Genomic DNA, 21,954 nt, shown 5'->3' on the forward strand with positions numbered 1-21,954 from the left:
GATACTGCATCCTCATATACAACTTTCTGATACCTATCTGACAGCCAGTCACTGATCCAACTCCGAAGTCTGTTATCTATTCCCATCCATTTCAGTTTATTTAACAGCTTGCCATGTGGCAGTCTATGTACGAGAGTGGCGAGATGAGGTGGAGAGCAAGGATTATGAATGATATGTTAGCGGAAATGTGCGAGGAGAAAGGAGTGCAGTTTGTTAATGTGTGTAATGAGTTTGAAGGATGAAGTGAACTGTATGACTGCATTTGAATGGTTTTGGTGTGAGTCGCTTGGAGGGACTGCTGCTGGAAGGTAGAGAATGAATCTGATCAAGTGGGAAGTGATGTGGGAGAGCAGGAGAATAAGGCAGGAGAGATTGAAGAGGTGGTTATGAATGAAGAAGTGAGCAGCATGAGAATAGAGAATGAGAGAACAGTTGTTCAAGATGGACAGGAAATGGGAAGGCTCTGAGTGGACAGGAGAACACAGCGTGAGAAAGGTGGATGCTCCAAGAGGATGTGAATGCATGTGTAGACAGGAAAGGAAGTGGATGACCTGGGATAAAGAGAAAACAGTTGGATTTGAAGAGGGTTCTAAGATGAATAAGGAGAAATGACTTGAGTTGAGCATGGAGAGAAATCACATCGAATGAGTGGCATCAGTGGAACTAGCTATATATTCAGGAATGAGCTGCTGTATTTCTATACAAATGCTAGAAGTGTAAGAAAAGGCAAATGAAATGGTTGCATCAATTGAGTGTTCATCCAAAAATTGTTGGAATAAGTGAGATATGGTTGGATGAGGATGACATCCTGACAGGGATAGAGATGGAAGGGTATGATGTGTTTTGTGAGGATAGAAAGGGTAAAAAGGGAGGGGGGGGAGTGCTATTGATGATAGAGAAAGAGTTATGTCCATACAAAGTAGAGATGCAAAAGGGAAATAGTGCCTGTGGTTTTGAGGCAGTATGGTGTGAGATAGAGGTGAATAGAATGAAATACTTGGATGTTGTTATAGACCTGGTAATGTTGGTAGTGATTATGAAATGTATAATCAAATTAGCCAAGCAAATAAGAAAAGGGTGATTGTTATGAGTTACTTTAATTATGACAATATAGACTAGGAAGATGAGATAGCAACTGGAGCTAAAGAAAACGAGTTTTTTGAGGTTTTGAGGGACAACTACCTCAGACAGTATGCAACAGAGGGCACATGAGGATTGGGGGTCTTGGATTGATTATCTCATCAGAGGATGTAATTATAAATGAGGTGTCAAATCAACCTCCAATTGGTGAGAGTGACCATGAAATGATTACCTGGGTGATTTCCAGCAGTGCGAGGACCTCTGTGAGAAAAAGGTATATGTGCAACTACAAGGGTGATGATTATGAAGAGTTCAGGAGACAGTTTATAGGTGTAGCATGGAATGAGGAGTTAGCTGGAAAAGAGATCAATGCAGCTTGGGGGATATTTAAGAACTATGTAGTAGAAGCAATGTCTAAATGTATTCCAAGGGTCAGAAGGTTAAATTATATTGGTATGAAATGGATGAATGAAGGGATTAAGCATGCGATACAGGGAAAAAGGGCATTATGGAGGCAGCATAAGAGAAGTAGTAATAATCAATTCCATGAGGATTACAAAGACCAGCAAGGCAGGTGACTTGGTTGTTATGGGTAGCAAAAGTGAGGTATGATCAGCAGTTAGCTAATGAAGCCAAAAAGAATCCTAGGGAGTTGTTCTTTCGATATGTAGCCAGTAAAAAAAAAAAAAATAATAATAATAATTATGAAAGGATGACACTGATTAGAAAAAATGGTATAAGGACAACTGTTGTGAAAGATATTGGGGAGATACTTAATGAGCAGTTCATAAAGGTCTTTCATTCTTGTGAATGTGACTTCATGGGGAGACAGACTGAGAGCAGTTGATGATGGGAAGGAGAGACTGACTGTAAGTGAGCAAGATGTGTATGGGGAGTTGAGCAAACTTGATGTTGATAAGGCTGTGGGACTTGATAATATATCACCACATATTCTGAAGGAATGTGTCAGGGAGTTGACATCTGACATATTTTTTTAATATGAGTCTTGCACTGGGTTAAGTTCAGAAGGAGGACAAGATTGTGCTGCTTCACAAGGGAAGTGATAGAACTCAAGCATCAAATTATAGGCCTATCTGTGTGTCAGATGTTGTGGTTAAGTTGTTGGAGAAGCTGATGAGAACCTAGGATCCAGAAGTGGGTTGACAGCAGTGGAATTATCTTTGATTGATGGACAGCATGGATTTGCTAAGGGGAGGTCACGTTTTAGTAATCTACTTACTTATTATATTACAATAAAGTGACTGCTTCCTTGGACAGAGGAGAAGGATACATAGTAATATACTTGGATTTCGCAAAGGCTTTTGATGAAGTATCTTATGATAAGTTGACAGTCAAACTAGAGCAGATGGGGTTGGATATTAGATTAGTGCATTGGATTGGAGACAGCTATCTGATAGGTATCAACAAGTTGTGTATGGGGGTGCGATATCCAGGAAAAGGAAAGTCACTAGTGGAGTGCCTCAGGGGTCTGTTTTAGGGCCATTACTGTTTAACTTGTGTGTTAATGATATTGGCAAAGATTTGGATGGAGATATTCAGTTGTTTGCAGATGACGCAAAGTTGAGACAAACTATGAAGAGCAGAGAAGATGTTGTGGCCTTACAAGAAGACTTGAATAAATTGAGTGAATGGGCACAGGAATTGGGATGCAAGTTCAATGTTGCAAAATGTAAGGTTTTAAAATTTAGGAAACAAAGATGGGATGTATTCTTGCTGGGGGATATATTGTTGGAAGTGGAGTACATAAGAGATCTTGGAGTGATGGTGGATAGTTATTTGAAATTTAGGGGACACATTTCCAAAATTGTGACGAGAATTCTGGGAATGATGCAGAGGATACTAACTTGTAGAAGTAGGGAGATTCTTGTTCCATTGTATAAGGCTTTGATTAGGCCACACATGGACTACTGTGCACAGATATTCACCTGGTTTTCAAAAGGACAAAGAAATGTTGAAAAGGGTCCAGAGGTGACTGACTAAGGTAGTTTCTGACCTCTGGAATGTCGAATATGAGGAAAGGTTGAGAAGATGCAGTTTACAGCATCTGGGAGATCAGGGGAGAACCAGAGGTCATCCCTGGAAGCTGTATAAAGAGGGTGTGAGCAGGGAGTGAGAAGCAGGTTTTTTGCATGCAGAGTTGTGAATGATTGGAATGCCTTGTCTGAGAGTGTGGTGTGTGCAGAGAATTTGAGTGTGTTTATGGTGCAGTATGATGAGCTGTGTGTATGATAAAAGGACCTTCTAGATGAGTCTTTGACTCCATGGGGTCTTGGGGTAATAATAAAATGCATCTCCCTTGTCCAAGACATTTGTCACCTTGTTATAGTACATAAGTAAGTTAGTAAAATATGATCTCCCTTTACTTCTCACCAATCTCTAGTACCTTCACCACAACATTTATATAAAGTGTTAAGAGTTGTGCAAGAGAGCAGTAGTGTTTTGAACAATAAAGGATCCTAACTTATTTTGGAGGCTGAGAAGGTGATGTGTTTGTGCTGGGTTAGGCTAGATGTGAATGTCTCCTGCATATTAGAATACAGTATTATCAAAAATAAGGGAAGTGAAGCATGAGCTCTCATATATCTCTTCTGATATATATGTATATATCTACATATTACTATAGAGATTTTATAGGATAGACTCAGGAGAAATTTTTTTAGTATATGCCAGGAAGGAAACAGATCAAGTTATCCCTGAAATAGTGTGTGTGGTAAATGAGGTTGTGAGTATTAGATTTTTCACTTGCCAAGTGAATGAATAGTAGGTTTGACCTGAAGGATCAATTAATTCATGAGTAAATTAATTACAAGCAATAGTAATAATTTATTCTTGTTTTAGGGCAAAAGTTTCACACCAAAATAGACAGCATAATTTGGGAAGTATTTATTTATTTTTAATGTTTATTTGGCAGGTACAAATGATTTAGTACATGACAAGTGTGGTATGTGAGATATGAAAGCATTGCTAGTGCATGCCAAAAAGAAGAATCTAATCTTTAAAGGTACCTGTGGCATGACTGTAAATAATAAATCACATGATAACCACAGTAATTAACTTTAATGAAATCAATCTTCTCTTTTTAAAAGCAAATTACCACCATGTAACTTATCGAGTGCTGAAACCCAGGTGCTAGTTTCATTAAGAAAAAATAGCAAAATATCTATTTCAAAAGCAGATAAAAGAAAAGCGGTAATCGTAATGGAAAAGGCTGACTATGAGAGAAAAATAAATTGCCTTTTACAGGATACCTCAACCTATCAAGAAACACTCTCCTCCTGTACCTCTAAACCTTGAACCTGCCCAATCCCTCTAGCATTAAAACTGACTCTTCCAGGATGAAATACTCCAATAAAGTGTTAAATGAACAATTCCACTATATCCTCTGCATTAGTCACTCTATTCCCATTTTTATCCCACAATATCATTCTTCCACAGTCATTTCTTCTCCTGCTGACCACATATCTAAAAAATTCCCTAGGATTTTAGGATCTTTGGATCTTAGGGCCAATCTCCTCTCATATTCCAGTTTCATCTTCTTTACCATACTAGTCACTCTTCTGGCCTGTGTCTTATACGCTTCATGCATCTTCTCTTCACCTGTCTCCTTATGTCTCTTCCATAGCCTCTTTTTCGCATACAATTCCTGTTTAATATTGTTTGTCATCCACTTTACTCCAAATTGTGTCCTCTTCTTCACTCGTGGTACACAACTTACCATTGCTGCTGACAAATATTCTTTCATAATTTCCCATGCATTAATGATATCCCGGCCTTGCAATTCCTCCCTCCATGAAACTTCTCCAAGTTGACGTCTTAGACTATTATAATCACCTGCCTTATAATTCCACATACGTTCCCGTCTCTTTGATACTCCTGCATGTCTGTTCATTTTCCAAGTCAAAACCATATGGTCACTCTCTCTAACTGGTGGGAGAGATGTCATCTCAGTTATTATCAAGTCTTCTGATGCTAAAACTAAATCCAAAACTCTTGAATCTCTTGTTCCCTCTATTACATGTTGCCTAAGACATTTGTCCCTCAAGAATTCTAGAAATTCCATTCCCTTATTGCTACATGCATCTTCCTCTCTCCAATTTATACTACTGTAGTTAAAATCTCCCATAACAATCGTTCTTCTTGCACTTGCCAAACTCAACTGTCTAAACATTTCCTGGTCCCCACCCTCCGTGCTCCTGGGTCTGTAGCAACAGCCCACTAAATATCCTGTCTTGCCTACCTCTACCTCACACCATATGCTTTCAAAATCATTAGTGCCACTGCCTTCTAAAGTCTCCACTCTTAGAGGACATAGGTCGTCACTTATCATAAGCAGTACTCCACCACCACCTTTCCCTTCCTATCCTGCCGAAAAATGCTGTACCGAGCGACTTCTATTCCTGTTATTATATCCTCTTCTGTCAACCACGTCTCAGTGATCCCAATAATTTTTGGCATTCTACAATTGGTATGCCTCAAAATTAGCTGATAGGCAAAAAAGAGGAAACATGATAGAATCATTTAAGTTATTAAAGGGTTTTTATAGAACTTATACTGAAAACCTTTTTTGGTACATGGCTAGAAGGAAGAGAACAAGGGGTCACTATTGGAAGTTCTGTAAGAGGTGGTTAGCAAAGGTGTTAGAGCTAGATTTTTTTGCTTGGAGGGTGGAATGGGTTGCCAGAGGTGGTTGTGGGTGCTTCATCAGTGAGTAAGTTTAAGTAGGGGTGTGATAGGTAGAGTGTGAATGATGGTAGTGTATGAATAATGGATCTCCCACAATGAGTCTTCTGACTCCATAGAGATGATAACCTGTATAATAATAATATTCATCACAGAAACATCTTTGAATATATTCTTAGGCAGACAAGTGTAGGATCTTGAGTGAAGTAAGATAATTTAGCAGAGACAATCTATGTATGTTGTTATGAAAATAATGCACTTAATATAAAATTATGTGGCAGTAAAAATATTTTTAAATTATTTTCAAATAATGCAATATAAGTAACACTTCTAAAGACTTGCATACATTTTCAGAAACTTTAAGAAAGAAACTGTGTGTGAACAGAAAAAAAGAAATTTACCTGACACTATGAAGATTTAATGGTATAGCTAATAACTCTGAAAAGGAACAGAATAAAATCATCATCTTCAAATTCCTGCCATGTACCCTCAAGGAGTGTACAGGATATGATAGTACTACATGAAAAATTTACATCATGACTAACTCCCTATATACAATTTTCCTACAAATCAGTCTGTTACTTGTCGACTCCCAACATTATCAGATCTTATATTTCTATCGTCTAAGGCACTTTGTACCGTATCAATCCACCTATATCTTGGTCTTCCTCTGGGTCATTTTGCTGCTGACCAGGCAGAGAACACTTATTTTGCTAATCTTTCATTGCCCATTCTGTTTAAGTGACCATACCACCTGAGATTAGCTCTGCTAACGCATTCCTGGATGCTGACAATGTCAAGTTCTTTCCTAATATTCTCGTTTTTAATATGATATTGCCATTGATTCCATCTGTTCACTCCTCTAATCTTTCTCAGGGCTCTCATATCTGTGGTCTCTAGTCTTTGGTCAAGTGTTTTACTTCTGACCCAGCTCTCAGATCCATAAGTTAAAACTGGTTTGAACACTGTCTTCTATACAGCTAATTTAGTGTTCTGACTAATTTCTCTCTTATTCCATATGAATTTATTCAATTGACTTCCTACCCTACCAGCTCTATTGATTCTGTTGTCTATTTCTGTATTTAATTTCCCATCTTCATTAAAAATCGTGCCTAAGTAGCTGAAATGTTTTACTTGTTCCACAAGTTCACCATTCACAATGCAGTTCACATTTTCAACGATTCTGCCTATTTTCATTGTCTTTGTGTTTTTATTGCTGACCTTCATACCATATCTATTACAACAGTTATTCAATTTAGTCAGGGAATCTTGCAGACTTGTAGCAGATTTATTTAGAAGTATAACATCGTCTGCATAAAGCAAAGAGCTGACATTAACATCTCCAATTTTCACTTTCCTTCATAATATGATTCATATAGATAATGAATAAAAGAGGGGATAATGTACATCCTTATCTCACACCGGATTTAACATTAAACCATCTTCCTGTACTTCCTTCAATCCTAACTGCTTATTTACAACTCAAATAAAGACTAAGTATTGCTTGATATAATGCCCCATTGACACCATATAAGTGTAGCATATTGAATAGCTTCTCTCTTGGCACCTTGTCATATGCCTTTTCCAGATCGAAAAAACTTAAATACAGATCTTTGTTATATTCCCATTTTCTTCCACAATTCTTCTCATCTGTTTCTCAAGTATATAAATATCTTACCAGGAACACTCGGTAAGGAAATACCTCTGTAATTCTCACATTCAGTTTTATTTCCCTTTTTATATATGGGTACTATGAGAGCTCTTCTCCAATCATCGGGAATTCGTCCCTTTCTTCACGCCTTCTGAAATATGCAGTGCAGCAAAGCATTTCTGGTCGAATATCATCTACTCCTGCTGCATTTCCACATTTCAAGCCTTTGATGGCTTTTTCTACTTCAAGTATGGATATGTATTCCTGACTGTATGCCTGTTGAGGGTTTTTTACCACTGTGCTATCACTGCTTGTTTCATTTAGCAATTTTTCGAAGTAATTACTCCATACTTCAAGGATATCTCTTTCTCCTATTTTCATGTCACATTTATTATCTCTAATTCCTTTTACAGCACTCTTTCCTCCATTTCTGAGCCTCTTCAACAACCTCCAGAATATTTTAAATAAAAACATATTTTAATTATATCCCAGATTTTGTTCAAGTTAAAGTGACATCGTATCTGCAGAAAATATATCGATGACACCATTCTGCATTATGGTAAAGTGGTATCTTGCAGATGTTCCTTTCCAAGCACAAGATTCGGTGGAAGAAAACCACCATTCACTAATGAGCAGATTTGTAGCTGGATGGTGTTTTAATGAATCTACTGCCTACTCTAACCATTACACTGCCCAAATTTGTTAAAGATTAGGAATTGTTCTGTTTTGACCTACAAAGATAAAGATAGAGCATCCATAATGTGCTCCAAATGGAGCATCAGGACATCATATCCAGTTTGATTTGCACTGTCCATATCACATACTGTTGCTCTTATGTTCATCTGTAATCAAAGCAGATGATCTGTGATCATGAATGAGTACTGATATACTTTAACTTTTGTTTTAATTCTGTTATTGGTAATACCATTTAATCACAGAAAATAGGACATCAACATATATTTACATATCTGCTTGTTTTAAATATATATATATATATATATATATATATATACATACATATATATATATACATATATCCATGTGAGCTACCATTGTCTTTGATTAATCCATTATATTCTGCATTTTTTCAGGAAACCAAATACTTATTGGACAACAACAGGCATGTATCCACAGAGTTTTATCTTGTCTCTACCTTCGCTGTCAGAAGTAGAAAGCATCACACTTCTCAGCTATAATGGTATATTTATAAACTAAATATATCTAAAGCTAAAAATCATTAAAATCATAAATAAGTTTTAAAAACTAAAATTAAAAATATAAAAAATCTGGGAGTTCAATATGAGATGCACCATGTATGTGGTGTATTTGCTATCAAAAATAAGTGGTGATAAGTGAAAATGGATTGAGTGCATCAGAAATGTTACGAAAGGAAATGTCAGAATTGTATGTGTCAAAAGTGACATGGTGATGTGATGAATGCTTACGGGGGGGGGGCACTAAATGGGGAGGGAGCAATTGCAGCGAACAAAGAGAATAAAGGTGAATGAAGCACAAATGATGAAATGGGTCAGAAAAAAAAAGATAACGTGGAGGAAGTGGGTGAAAAATAGGGCAAAGTATGAGCAAGTGATAGAACAGAGAAGAGTAAGACAGATTGGGGGCAGGTAGAGGAAGAGTGAGGAGAGTATTAATAAGCAAAAGAGAGAGAGTAATGAGGGTAGAAAGGTTTGTGTTGGCAACTCATGTTTAGTTTATTAAACAGTTTTTGATTCACAACACAAAATAAGAAAATAATTAAGATTACCTTGGACCTGTGATTTCAGTCAGGATTTCTCCATGACTGCAGGTCGTAAAGAGTCCAGCTATTCCTGTTTTGGGCCTTTCTTCTCCATTTTCTTCCGACTTTCTTAATCATTGGGTCTTCCCACCTTAAGGCTGGTCTTCCAGGTTTGGTTTTCTTTTGGTATCTCTCGGATACCGGTTTGTAACTCTGACTGTCCATCTGTTGTCTCTCATTCTGGCGAGATGTCCTGCCCATCTTCTTTTACTGTTGTAGATTGCTTTTATTATGCCCGTGAGTCCAGACTTCTTCCTGATTTCTGTGTGTCTTACGTGGTCTATTTTGTTTATATTGCACGTTGAGTTGTTATTAAACTTTGTTCTTCTTTTAAAGTTGTGTTCCATGTTTCACTGCCATAAGTTAATACTGGTAAGATGTGACTATGAAAAGATGGGCTCTTATTTCTATATCTATGTTTTGGTTGGTAATTGTTGATTTTATTTTGTTGAAGGCTATCCAAGCAGCTCTTTTTCTCCTCGCTATTTCATTTGATATATCATTATTCATTTTTATGGACTGGCCGAGGTAGATGTATTCTTGAACTTTTTCAATGGTGTGATTCTAGAGTGATTGTATGATCTTTACAGTATTTGTTTTTCATCCATCTTGTTTTGTTCGGGTTTATTTCCAATCCAATTTTTTTGGCAGTTTTGGCTTATGTTATTCAGCATTGATTCTAAAAGTTTGGGTGAGTGAGATATTAATACCACATCATCGGTGAATAATAGGATATTTAACATTTCACCATTAGTTTTTAATAATTTTAAGTTTAGAAAAGGACCGTTCCGCAGATACTACAGATACCGGTAATGACAAAAGAATCTGAAGAGCAATTGTAAAGTTTGGATAAACTGTGATTAAGTCGTTTGAATAAATATACTGAATTATCTGATTTATATTGTTTTTAAAATTAGAAATAAATGGTTGACAGTGTAAAATTTCTTTGCATAAATCGTCTGCGTCAATGTCTGAATGATTCTCGTGTGTTAATTTTTATCGTAACTTTTTACAAGATAATAAATATTCTTTATTTTGTGAAGTACTTAACAAATAAAAAACTGAAATGAATTCATATGTTCTTTTAATAAAGTAAATCTTTCCTGCAAAGTTTGTAATGGTTGATCTATTATGCAGAGAAAAAAAATTACTTTAAATGAAAAGGATCTACTATATTTTCATGTTCGTAATCAAATTGTGTTGTCTTTTTTATGTTGCCTTAGTGGTCTACTACTACAAAATATAGATTCTGTGTCAAATTTTGCTGCAATTAATTTTGAGCTTTCTACAATTTCTTGGAAAGTTTCATCAGACCTATAATCATTTAAAAATTGATTTAGATCATTCAATGCATCTAAAGCAATTTGGAGATTCATAGATGAAGACTGAAGTATTTTGCTGACAAAATTTATTTAAAATATCATACCAAATCTTTGGCGCCTTTACTATCCTGGCACCTGTGTGCATCGCACACATTGCACATATGGCCGCCGCGCCCCTGCTGAGAGAGTGGTTAGAGCAGGAACGGTCAGTGGGTTCAAGGAGTGGTATGATAAACTTCGTATTTCTTAAAAACGACCTCCCACCATGGAGCCCTGAATAATAATAATAATTGGCATTCCATGATGTTGATCACATGTCTTCCGCCTATGGTCTATTCTACTTTGCACAGTCTGGATGAACTGCTGTCATGAGAAATGTAAAAATTACTGAAACAGTCTAATGTGCTATCACTTACAAGAACAAGGTTTTTTGCTGAAAATGTAAATATAAAATTCAAGATTTTATATTTACATTTTCATTACTAATTTTTATAATAGTTATATATATGTGTGTGTTTTGCCAGCCTTCCTCCCTTTTTTTTTTTTTTTTTAAATAAGTATCTGTCATTATCCATCACAAGAGGAGTCTGACAAGGATGTGCATTATCTCTGTCCTTCTCAGAAAGGATCATGTAAGAAATAGAAAAACACAAAATGACATCTCATTTGGTAGGATAAACATAAATAACCTAAGATATTTAGACAATACAGTACTAATCACTGAGAATGAAGAGAATCTATGAAGGTTATTTAATAAACTAACAGAGAGCAGGGATAAATTTGGTCTAAAAATAAATATTAAAAAAAAAAAAACTGATAATCACAGATGGATGAAACCCCATAGAATAAGTAGAAAGATTTATATATGTGGGAGATCTAATCGCTTGTGACTGAAATGTGAACAAGAAATTAAAAATAGCTTCCTTTGGTATCTCCACTTTGATGCGGTAAGGAGGCTTGCATGCACCAATGGCCACAAGAGCTATGTCAGCAGTAGCTAAGCTACTGGTAAGGCCTTCCTAGCTGAATGAGTCAAGAGGTTGCCAGCCTAAGAGAGAGATAACCTCAGCCTCCAGGTTGGGAGTTTTGCATAAGGCTGGTTACCTTACCATGTAAAAAATTTCTACAACTCGGGTGCTTCAACTGGAAAATTCATCGGACAGAAACAATGGGTTACAACCATGAAAGGATAAAAGGTAAAAGATTAGAAATCTTGGACATTTTAAAAGTAGCCATGTGGAAAGAAAGAAGTATAGCAACAAAGAAATTGGACTTAGTAAAACAACTAAAAGCTAAAAATATTAATTTATCATGGCTATATTAATATTTTTATTATGGCTATATTAATATTTTATAATATTATTAGAACTTCTAGTGGAATGGCCATTTGGATCAATAATAAATGGAAAACAAAAGTACAACTTTGTAAATTATCATGTTATAACAGTTAAGTTAAAAACAAATAGAGGTTACTTAAATATCATAGAAGTATATGAAAGAAAGAATGCAAAAAATGCAAAGTGAACGAACCAAAGAAAAAATGAATATGGAAGAATAACTTTATTGAATACAGATGGTACTCTAGTATCAGAAGCTAAAGACATTGTTCAATTAACGAGTCCACACTTTGCTAAGATATATCAACCAGGTGTATGTAACATAATGCACAGTGCTACTGCTACATTGGGTGAAGAGTTAGAGGTCCATGAAAATGAGGTTGAAGAGCTGATGCAGAAGAATTGTTCAGCAGAATTGGCTAGGTCCTTCACATGTTTGTATAACTTGAGTCTCAGCTCAGGAATGATACCGTAAGAATGGAAGGAATGTATGATATTTCCATTATACAAGAGTGGTGCAAAAACCGATGTATGTAACTACTGACCTATCAGTATCTCTGATGTGATAGTGAAGATTTTGGAGAAGTTGGTAAGAACTCACATACAGAAATGGCTAGACAAACAATCTATACTCTGCAAGGAGCAGCGTGGGTTTACTAAAGGAAGGTCATGCTTTAGCAATTTGCTCACATTTTATAACAACATTATGACTGAGATGGATAAAGTGAATCGATACACTATGATAATGTTGGATTTTGCTAAGGCACACTGCATAAACTGGAGAATATGGGATTGGAATATAAACTCTTCACTTGGATCAGTGGATGGTTGACAGACAGATATCAGAAAGGAGTATAAGGTGGATGTGAATCTGACCGATTTAAGGTGACCAGTAGTGTACCTCAGGGTTCATTCCTTGGGCCATTGTTGTTGTTCATTCTATACATAAATGACATTACGAAGAGTCTAACTGGAGATGTGCAATTGTTGCCAATGATGTGAAGTTGGTCAGGGCATTCAGGGATTCTACTGATATCCAACACTTACAAAATGATTGGAATAGGCTGGAAATTTGGGCAAATGAAAATGGCTGTCAGTTTAATGTTATTAAGTGTAAAGTTATGCGCTTTGGCATGATGAGATTTCCAGCAGCATATTATATTAGTGGGGTTATACTACATAAATCTAATGAGGCTAGGGATCTTCTTGGCTTAATGGTGGATAGGAATTTGAAGTTCGTAGGTCACATAGCAAAAGTTGCAAATACAACTTAGAGGATAATTGCAATGTTGAAGCGAACCTTGACATGTAGGGATAAGGAAGTCATTTTGCTTCTTTATAAGACTGCACCTGGATTGTTGTGTGCAGATTTGGTTTCCCAGGTTCCAAGGGGATAAAGAAGCTGTGGGAGGAAGCAAAGAAGATTATAAAAATTATATTGCGATTATGGGATTTAGATTATGCGGAAAGATTGCAAATATGTGGATTACAGAATCTGGTTAGCAGGAGAAAGAGGGGTGATATGACAGAGGTCTATAAACTTCTGAATGAGTGTTATAAGATATTGTCTGATAAAATTTTTTATTATATGGAAGGTGGGGAGAGAACATGGGATCATCCATGGAAATTGAGTTTGTTCACAATCAAAAAGGGATAAGACCTAGGTTTTTCTCTCACAGAGCAGTGAGTGGAATAGTTTGCCTTTAGGGATAGTGAGTGCATCTAATATGAATGAATTTAAGAGAAGGTATGATTATGAAGTATGTTTTATAGCCTCCCTCGATGAGTCCTTGACTCCCTTGAGGTCTCAGATAATATGCCTCTGAAGAAAGTAGAAAAGAAGACTGAACAATTTTATGAACTACAAAAACAGTTAAATAAATGTAATAAAAATGACTATGTATTAATAGCAGAAGATCTTAATGCTAGAATTGGAAATGATAGTACTACATGAAAAATTTAGATCATTACTAACTTTCAATCTACAATTTTCCTCCAAATCAATCTGTTATCTGCCAAGACTTCAACATTATCAGATCTTGTATTTATATCTTCTAAGGCACTTTTTACCGTATCAATCCACTTATATCTTGGTCTCCCTCTGGGTCTTTTTTCCTGCCAACCTGACAGAGAACACTTATTTTGCTATTCTTTCCTCTTCCATTTTATTTAAGTGACCATACCACTTGAGATTAGCTTTGCTAACACATTCCTTGATGCTGATAATGTCAAGTTCTTTCCTAATATCCTCGTTTTTAATATGATATTGCCATTGATGCTATTTGTTCACTCACCTACTATTTCTCAGGACTCTCATATCTGCAGTCTGTAGTCTTTGGTCAAGTGTTTTACTTCTAACCCAGCTCTCAGATCTATAAGTTAAAATTGGTTTAAACACTGTCTTGTATACAGCTAATTTAGTGTTTTGACTAATTTCTCTCTTACTACACATAAATTTATTCAGTTGACTTCCTACCATATCCAGCTTTGTTGATTCTGTTGTCTATTTCCATATTTAATGTACCATCTTCACTAAAAATCGTGCTTAAGTAGCTGAAATGTTTTTCTTGTTAGGTTCTCCATTCACGGTGAAGTTGATATTTTCAATGTTGAAAGTTTATTTTTCACTTGGTTAGAGTATAATAAATTTAGTTTAATCCTTTATCCAAGTGTTAGCAAACAAAGTTTGCTCCTGAAAGTATCTTCAGGACTGGGGTAAGGTGGTACAACGCCAGGGCACTCCTTGCAAAGGTGGAGCAAGGTTATAACATCATTAAGGGAAGGGCCACAACCCAGACTAGTTTCGACCTTTATTGAGGTCTCTTCAGTGGGAGCCAGGCCCAAGTGGAGATACCAGGCAAAAGCATTAGCAGGTCATCTCTACCTATAGGAGTTGCCAAATGGTGTGCCACCCTTTTTTAATAAATTACTCTGGATTTAGAGAAAGATGTTGAAAGTTTATTTTTCACTTGGTTAGAGTATAATAAATTTAGTTTAATCCTTTATCCAAGTGTGAGCAAACAAAGTTTGCACCTGAAAGTATCTTCAGGACTGGGGTAAGGTGGTACAACAGGGCTTCAGGACTGGGGTAAGGTGGCCCTTGCCTCAATGCATAACATTAGACATATCCACAAAAGGAGATGTGTTTTGCATTATGGGAGATACTGAGATAGGAGTGTTGGTAGCTTGCTCCACCTTTGCAAGGAGTGCCCTGGTGTTGTACTACCTTACCCCAGTCCTGAAGATACTTTCAGACGCAAACTTTGTTTGCTCACACTTGGATAAAGGATTAAATTAAATTTATTATTGATATTTTCAATGCTTCTGCCTATTTTCATTGTCTTTGTCTTGTTGTTGCTGACCTTCATACCAAATCTTTTATAACAGTTATTCAATCTAGTCAGAGAATCTTGCAGACTTGTAGCGGATTTAATTAGGAAGTATAACATCATTCTCGTAAAGCAAAGAGCTGACATTAACATCATTGCCAGTTTTGATATCAGGTTCAATACCACTTTCCTTCATAATGTAATCCATATAGATAATGAATGATGAATTCATATAGATAATGAATGTATTGTACCACAATACACAATGATGGTACAACATGAAAGAACTGGAAATAATCCAATCCTAAATGTTTTAGGCAAATATGGAAAAAAGTTGCATGAATAATAATGGTCAAGAACTATCAGTTTTGTATTTTGAATAATTTTAAAATTACTCATACTTTTTTTTTTTTCCAAAAAAAAAATAATAATAATACTTGGAATGGCATGAAAATCACGATGTCCTTGAAACTGAGATCGGAGATCTTTGCAACACCTTTTTAGCCAGTGGTTCATATAAAATAGATAAAATACTACATGTACCTCCATTCCTCCTACATACAGGATATCACAGAAAAACTATTCCCATTCCATATATTAAGGGTACTAAGGATATATTAAGGATCTCTCATTCCATATGAGAGATCATAAAAAAAATAGGCAAAGCTCTCTGCAAATATGAACTCCATGCCACTTTCAAACCTTTCATTCAGCTTAGGTATTTTCATATGTTCTTCTAATCAACTGCATCTTCTTGAACATCCTGGAGTATATAAAGTTTCTTGTGCCTGCAGTTCAGCCTACTTTGGACAGACTGGTAGGTCAGTTAACATCTGTCTTAAGGAACACAGAATATCTGCTATCATCTGTATGGCAAGTTGGGATTGGCAGACCATACTCTGGATACTCCTTCACATTGGATCAGATGGAGTTTCCTCCATCGAAACAACTATATTACATTATATGCTGTTATAGGTCTGAGAGACTATTTTTAGAATCAGCATCGGTTATGAAGTATTTTCCTAGCCAAGTATGGTTGCATTAATTTACCAAAGATGTGGGAGACTATTATTTTAAGATCTGATAGCCTGACTTCTCTAAATTAGCTTTATGGTTATCTGACTCATAGAGGGCAGAGCCATGTAAGAATGTTCCATTTGTAGTCATAATTTTCACTTCCACAATTACTTAGTTAGAGCCTCCATATAAACGAATAACCTGGGTTCGATTCCCATCCAAGACATTTTCATGTCTTGGATGGGAATCGAAAGTTAGTTAGCTGGTCTCATATGGAGGTAGGAGATTTTTTAACCCAGAAACTCGGGTTTTTCATCGCCTAGAACAGGCAAATCAGCCCCATGAACACACGTATCTACTGACATAGGACATACTGGGAGGCATAGGGCCAACCACCTTATCCTCAAGATGGTTGCAGTTGTGAATTCCACAGCTAAAGAACCTCAATGGTTTGTGACAAGCTTAAGACAAGACAATTACTTAGTTGAACTCTGTGCCTGTCAGAGTAATAATTGTTCTCTGGTGATGCTGGGTAGGAAACCAGCAAAATACTAGTGAGTTTAATAAATGTGTTTTTCTTGGTATTGTTTATACTGTGAAGCATTATTATAAATAATCAACCACACCTAAACTTTTCTGTATGTATTAAAAAATTCTCATAGTCGCTAGAAGGCATATCAAGAGCTTGTTACTGGTGGAAGTGAATTGTAATTATGACATTATATTTGAAACCCTTACTGTCACAAATTAAAAACCTAATTTCAGTATGAAGATGCACAGGTGATGTGGTTATTTAAAAATGACACTATATATATATGTGTGTGTGTGCATGTGTGTATATTATATAAATTGAAGATGAAAAGATTTCAGGATGAGGAAATCCCATTTTATTACGAAGTTTGTTATTTGGTGTTTGATTTTTATTCTAGTGAAGAAACTTTGTCTTCAAAAAAGTATTAATCCTGAACCTGTAGAATTTTTAAATATACTTGAGATAGGTAAGTAAATTTGCTGCTTTTATATAAATGTAATGAAGTTTTATTCAAGTATTAACTTTGAAAGTAACCAATCATGGTTATTTCTTTTAATCTTGTTATTATTATTATCATTAAAGAAATGAATGTTCGTAATACAGATGGTGATTGTTTTTTTGTTTTCAGCCTGTTATAGTACAGATAGCATTCCAAAAATAAAATGGGTAATAAGACATAATTTCATCTGCTTGTCTGTTAAGTCTGCCATTTATTATGATTAAAATGCTGTCTTTCCTGTAATTGAACTTAATTTCATTTCTTATTGTTTTTCATTAGTAATTAAATACTTGGGATGAGTAGATGCTTGCTATGAGGAATTTATGGCAAAAAGAAGACTACCCCCCCTCATGTGCTGACAGAATAAATTTATAGTAAAGACATTGAAATAAATATTATTCGTAATAAAGTAGATATATTCAAAATCAAAGTCATGCTATTTAAAGGCTGAGACCCAATTAGAAACAAAATTTGCATCAATAATGATATTATAGAACAGGTTAATACATTCAAATATCTAGGCTACTACTTATCTTATGAAAGACACAAAGATATGCAACATAAAATAAGCACTTATATAGGAATAGCAAAATCTATTAATCAGATATTCAATCAAAATTTAATAAGCAAGAAAACAAGAATAAGAATCCGTAATTCAATAGCAAAACCCATTAAACCCATTCTAATATATGGTGTTAATTATCTTAAAGGAACTTGAGGTGATACCTGCCTTAGATTACATTGATCTTTATAGAAAGAGATGGAGACAACATACAGAAAGAATAAGTGAAGGAAGATTTCTCAAAGAGATAGAGATATCGGCCTCAAGGAAAGAATAGATAATGGCTTTTGAAAAATGGAAGAGACCATAACAGGCCACTAGGCCTATTACTGGAAAGGAAGAAGTAGATACTTACTAATGAAAATAATAAGGAATGAAAGTAAGTTAAATGACATCCAGCCACCTTGTGCTATGGCAAAATCTAACTTTATTATTTGGGTATTTCCATAAAGTTATGAGACTCATCATGGAAGGCCTACAACAATTGTTTGCACAATTATTATACTACCTCTTTAAACTCAGTCACTGACAGTATACATTCACAGCAACCCATTCCAGTTGGCCACCACTCTCCAACCACAAAATCTAGTTCTTGCATCCTTACTAACCATATTCTTGCTCAACTTTCAGGAGTAATCCCTGGATTCTTCCTTTGTACTGTGTAGTGAAAAATTTCTTCTGCATCTATTCTACAACCCCCCCCCCCCCTCTCTCTCTTAGTAACTTGCATGTTTCTATCATATCTAGTTTATTTCTACTTGCATCACAGAAAACAGGACTATGATAGAAGTATATTAGCAAACAGCAGCTAAATTTTGCAATCCACAAACTAACCTTCAATCTGTTCTCATATTGAGCATCCCACAGAACTCTCACTATCTTAGTTCACCCACCAGAACTTTTCATTTTCATCTCTTCCTCATTCCCTTCCCATCCATTCTGTTCATTCTCTCTGTAACCCATCCATCCCCCAGTGAATTTCCTGTAGTGAAATCTCATTGGTATAATACATAACTTCGGCCCATAGTAATTTTGTACCAAGTAGTTTTTGCCTAGCTTGAATCTTTTTACCTTATGCTGCATTGAATTGGCAATACGATTATCTTTACAGTGTTAATCTATTCACTTCTTCTGCATGCTCTCCATATTACCTTTATTGCTTTCTCTAATTTAATGCCATCAGCAAACAATTTTCCCTCTCCCCATAGAAAAAATTCATAATATCATTAGCCAGAAATTAAACAGCAGACTTGCACTACTGTCACATGTCATCATTTTGATTCTGTTCCACTTACACTACTCCATTATCTGTCTATCAGGTATCTGGAGAGTTCACTGAAAATGTTTTAATGAACAACCATTTACGTAAAGATAATTTATCAAAAAAAAACAATCAGAAAGCAGTTAATCAAAAAAGCAATTCACTGATCTGCAGTTAATCAAAAACACAATTTATCGAAACGCAGTTGATTGAAAAACAATAATTCGGCAAAAATGCAAATCATCAATTGAACATTTCGCCGAAAAATTAATTATAAGGCATGCGGAGTGAAGATGTGTGGGGCAATTTTTTTGTTTTGTTTTGAGAGGGATATTCCTTTCAGGTCACTTATATACAGTATCTACTTTATCTGATCTCATTCAGAAAGTGATTTTTTTGTGGTTTTTTGAGCATAACCACTGAGGCAGATATAATAGAGATGTTAAATGAACATTTCATAATTCTAGTGGAAAGGCTTAGACGTTGGTTATGCATTATTACTAAATAGCTTAGGGAAATAACAACGTAGACTAGGATATACATTAAAATACATTTTTAATACAAATCCAATATTTCGGCAACGTCATGTTGCCATTTTCAGCAGGAACTTGTGAGCAAGACACGTGCACGCAGGCACAGCAAATAGTAAATGAGGACGAAGCAGGAAGCTATTCTTTCTCCTAAAGTCCTACTGGTGCCCCCTAGCAGGCAATGTTGGTATTCTTGGGCGATTGGACTGAGGTCTTCTGATGTAGGTTTCCCAAATTTGAGGCAGTCTCATGCAGCCGAAATACATTGCTGAAATATTGGATTTGTATTAAAAATTTATTTTAATGTATATCCTAGTCTACGTTGTTATTTCCCTAAGCTATTTAGTAATAGAACATTTCATAAAGGTATTTCATCCTCGTGCAAATAACATCCTGCAGAACTTGAGGTCAGTGGGAAGGGAGGAGGAACACTGATCGTGAGGGAGTTGGAGGTATACATGAGGAATTGAGTAAACTCGATGTCAATCAGGTTGTAGGACTTGCCAGCAAAGGTTGGTCAATTGGTAGAGCCTCTGCTACTAATGGCTCACGCAAAAAGTCAAGGAAGTTTGAGCACGGTTAGTAGTTGGAAGGGGAACTAATTGTTCGATGCTGTTGGCACACTCTCCCTCGATGAGTCTTTGGACTCCCTGGAGGTATGACATAATTTTTTTATTTTATTTATTTTTTAATAAAAAATATATTTTATTGATTGCTAAAATATTTATACATACAATAAACATCTTGTGTGAGATTGCACCTTATAATTTTACAGAGTTCAGCGCTAAGTGCTGCAATTCCTACATTGGATTTTAATTAAAATTTTTAATAATACTTTTTTGCCTTTATATTATGTATTTACAACACATGTTCTTCTAATATTAACAATGAAGATTATACAGAATTTTTTATATAATTTATTTTATTTTATTTTATATTTATTTTATTTTTTTAAAGTTTGAGAAAGAGTGATTATACGTACAAATTTCTGCATTTGCTTATAAGAATTACTTGTAGATGAGTGAAGCAAGTTAATCCCACCTACTTCGAAGCTTGGGTTAGCTTTTGTGAAGAGAGTGGGATTTAGCCTTCACATATTAGTGTTAATGGTTTCTTAACTTTGTTGGTATATTTTCCAGAGTTCGTTTTATAATGTTCTGTAGTTATCTACATGTTTTAACTTTCTTGGTAGGTTGTTGAGTTGCGTGGGTATCTGATGTGATCTCAAAAAAGAACCGTATGAGTTGTTGAAGGGGTGTGGGGATGTAGAGAGTTGTTGTAAGTCGTGTTATACGATATGTGTCTCTGTTGTTTCGATAGGTGATGTTGAAGTAATTCCTTGTTAATGTCATGTAGTGTTTCAGGTTTTTAATGCTCAGAATTCTGTGTATCGCCATGTGCTTGTCAGATATTGGTTGTTGTGTGTAAGGTGTCCAGATCACTGTTGACACGATTTTCCTGTGTAGTGTTTCTAATTTTGTTAGGTGGCTGTTTGATGTATTTGCATAGACTGTTATTCCGTATCTGAGTAGGGATTCGCAGATACTGTGATATAGGAGTTTTTTTATGTTGGGTGGAATAATAATAATAATAATAATATATCACCATGCATCTTGAGGGAATGTTTCAAGGAGTTCACAACAGCTTTAATTTACCTCTTTAACATGAGTCTTAGATTTTCCCAAGTTCCAAAGGAGTGGAAAAAAGAGAAAATTGCTTTTCATAAAGTGGGCAATAAGACTATGGCTTTGAATTACAGGCTCATCTGTTTTTCTGTGGTTGTGGTTAATTTATTAGAGAGGCTAGTGAGGGCCAGAGTGATGATAACAATATTCTCTTTGATGAACAGCATGGGTTTACTATAAGAAAATCATGTTTTAGCAATCTGCTTATAACAGGGAGACAGGTTAATTTGGAAAATGAGATGTGTACACAGTGGCATATTTAGATTTTGCTAAATCCTTTGATAGAGTACCACATAACAAGCTGGTAATTAAAATGGAACAGATGGGATTGGATAATACATTAGTCCACTCCATTGGAGATTGGCTGATTGATACATATCAGCAAGTTGGGTATTGGAGCACGATATCCCAGAAGAGGAAGTCACTAGTGGTGTGCCCCAAGGGTCTGTTTTGGGCCATTTCTGTTTAAGGAAAAACTATTAGAAGTAGAATGGATGTGTAGTCTTGCAAGTGGATTTCAATATTTGAGAATGCATTGTGGGGGGGGGGCTACCAGTTGAACATAAGGTGTTGAGGGGGGGGGGGGACCTGAAAAGTTCTGATAAACACCCAGAACAAAAATGATATTAAAGCACCTGATATAAACCACA

At 35.7% G+C, this 21,954-nt stretch overlaps 1 protein-coding gene across 4 annotated transcripts in view; it reads left to right on the top strand.

Annotated features, from left to right (window-relative positions):
* LOC150092489 (uncharacterized) overlaps window positions 1-21,954 on the top strand; it is a 171,452-nt gene that overhangs the window by 35,522 nt on the left and 113,976 nt on the right. For all 4 annotated transcript variants that reach the window (XM_090414775.1, XM_090414774.1, XM_090414777.1 and 1 more), the window contains exons 2-3: window positions 8,524-8,630; window positions 17,165-17,233. In XM_090414775.1, the coding sequence (XP_090270901.1) occupies window positions 8,524-8,630; window positions 17,165-17,233 (176 nt within the window). The remainder of the gene's footprint in view (window positions 1-8,523; window positions 8,631-17,164; window positions 17,234-21,954) is intronic.

This window comes from Typopeltis vanoorti, chromosome 25 (assembly GCF_054136105.1).
Source record: "Typopeltis vanoorti isolate ZY-2024b chromosome 25, IOZ_Tvanoo_1.0, whole genome shotgun sequence".
Lineage (NCBI taxonomy): Eukaryota > Metazoa > Arthropoda > Arachnida > Uropygi > Thelyphonidae > Typopeltis > Typopeltis vanoorti.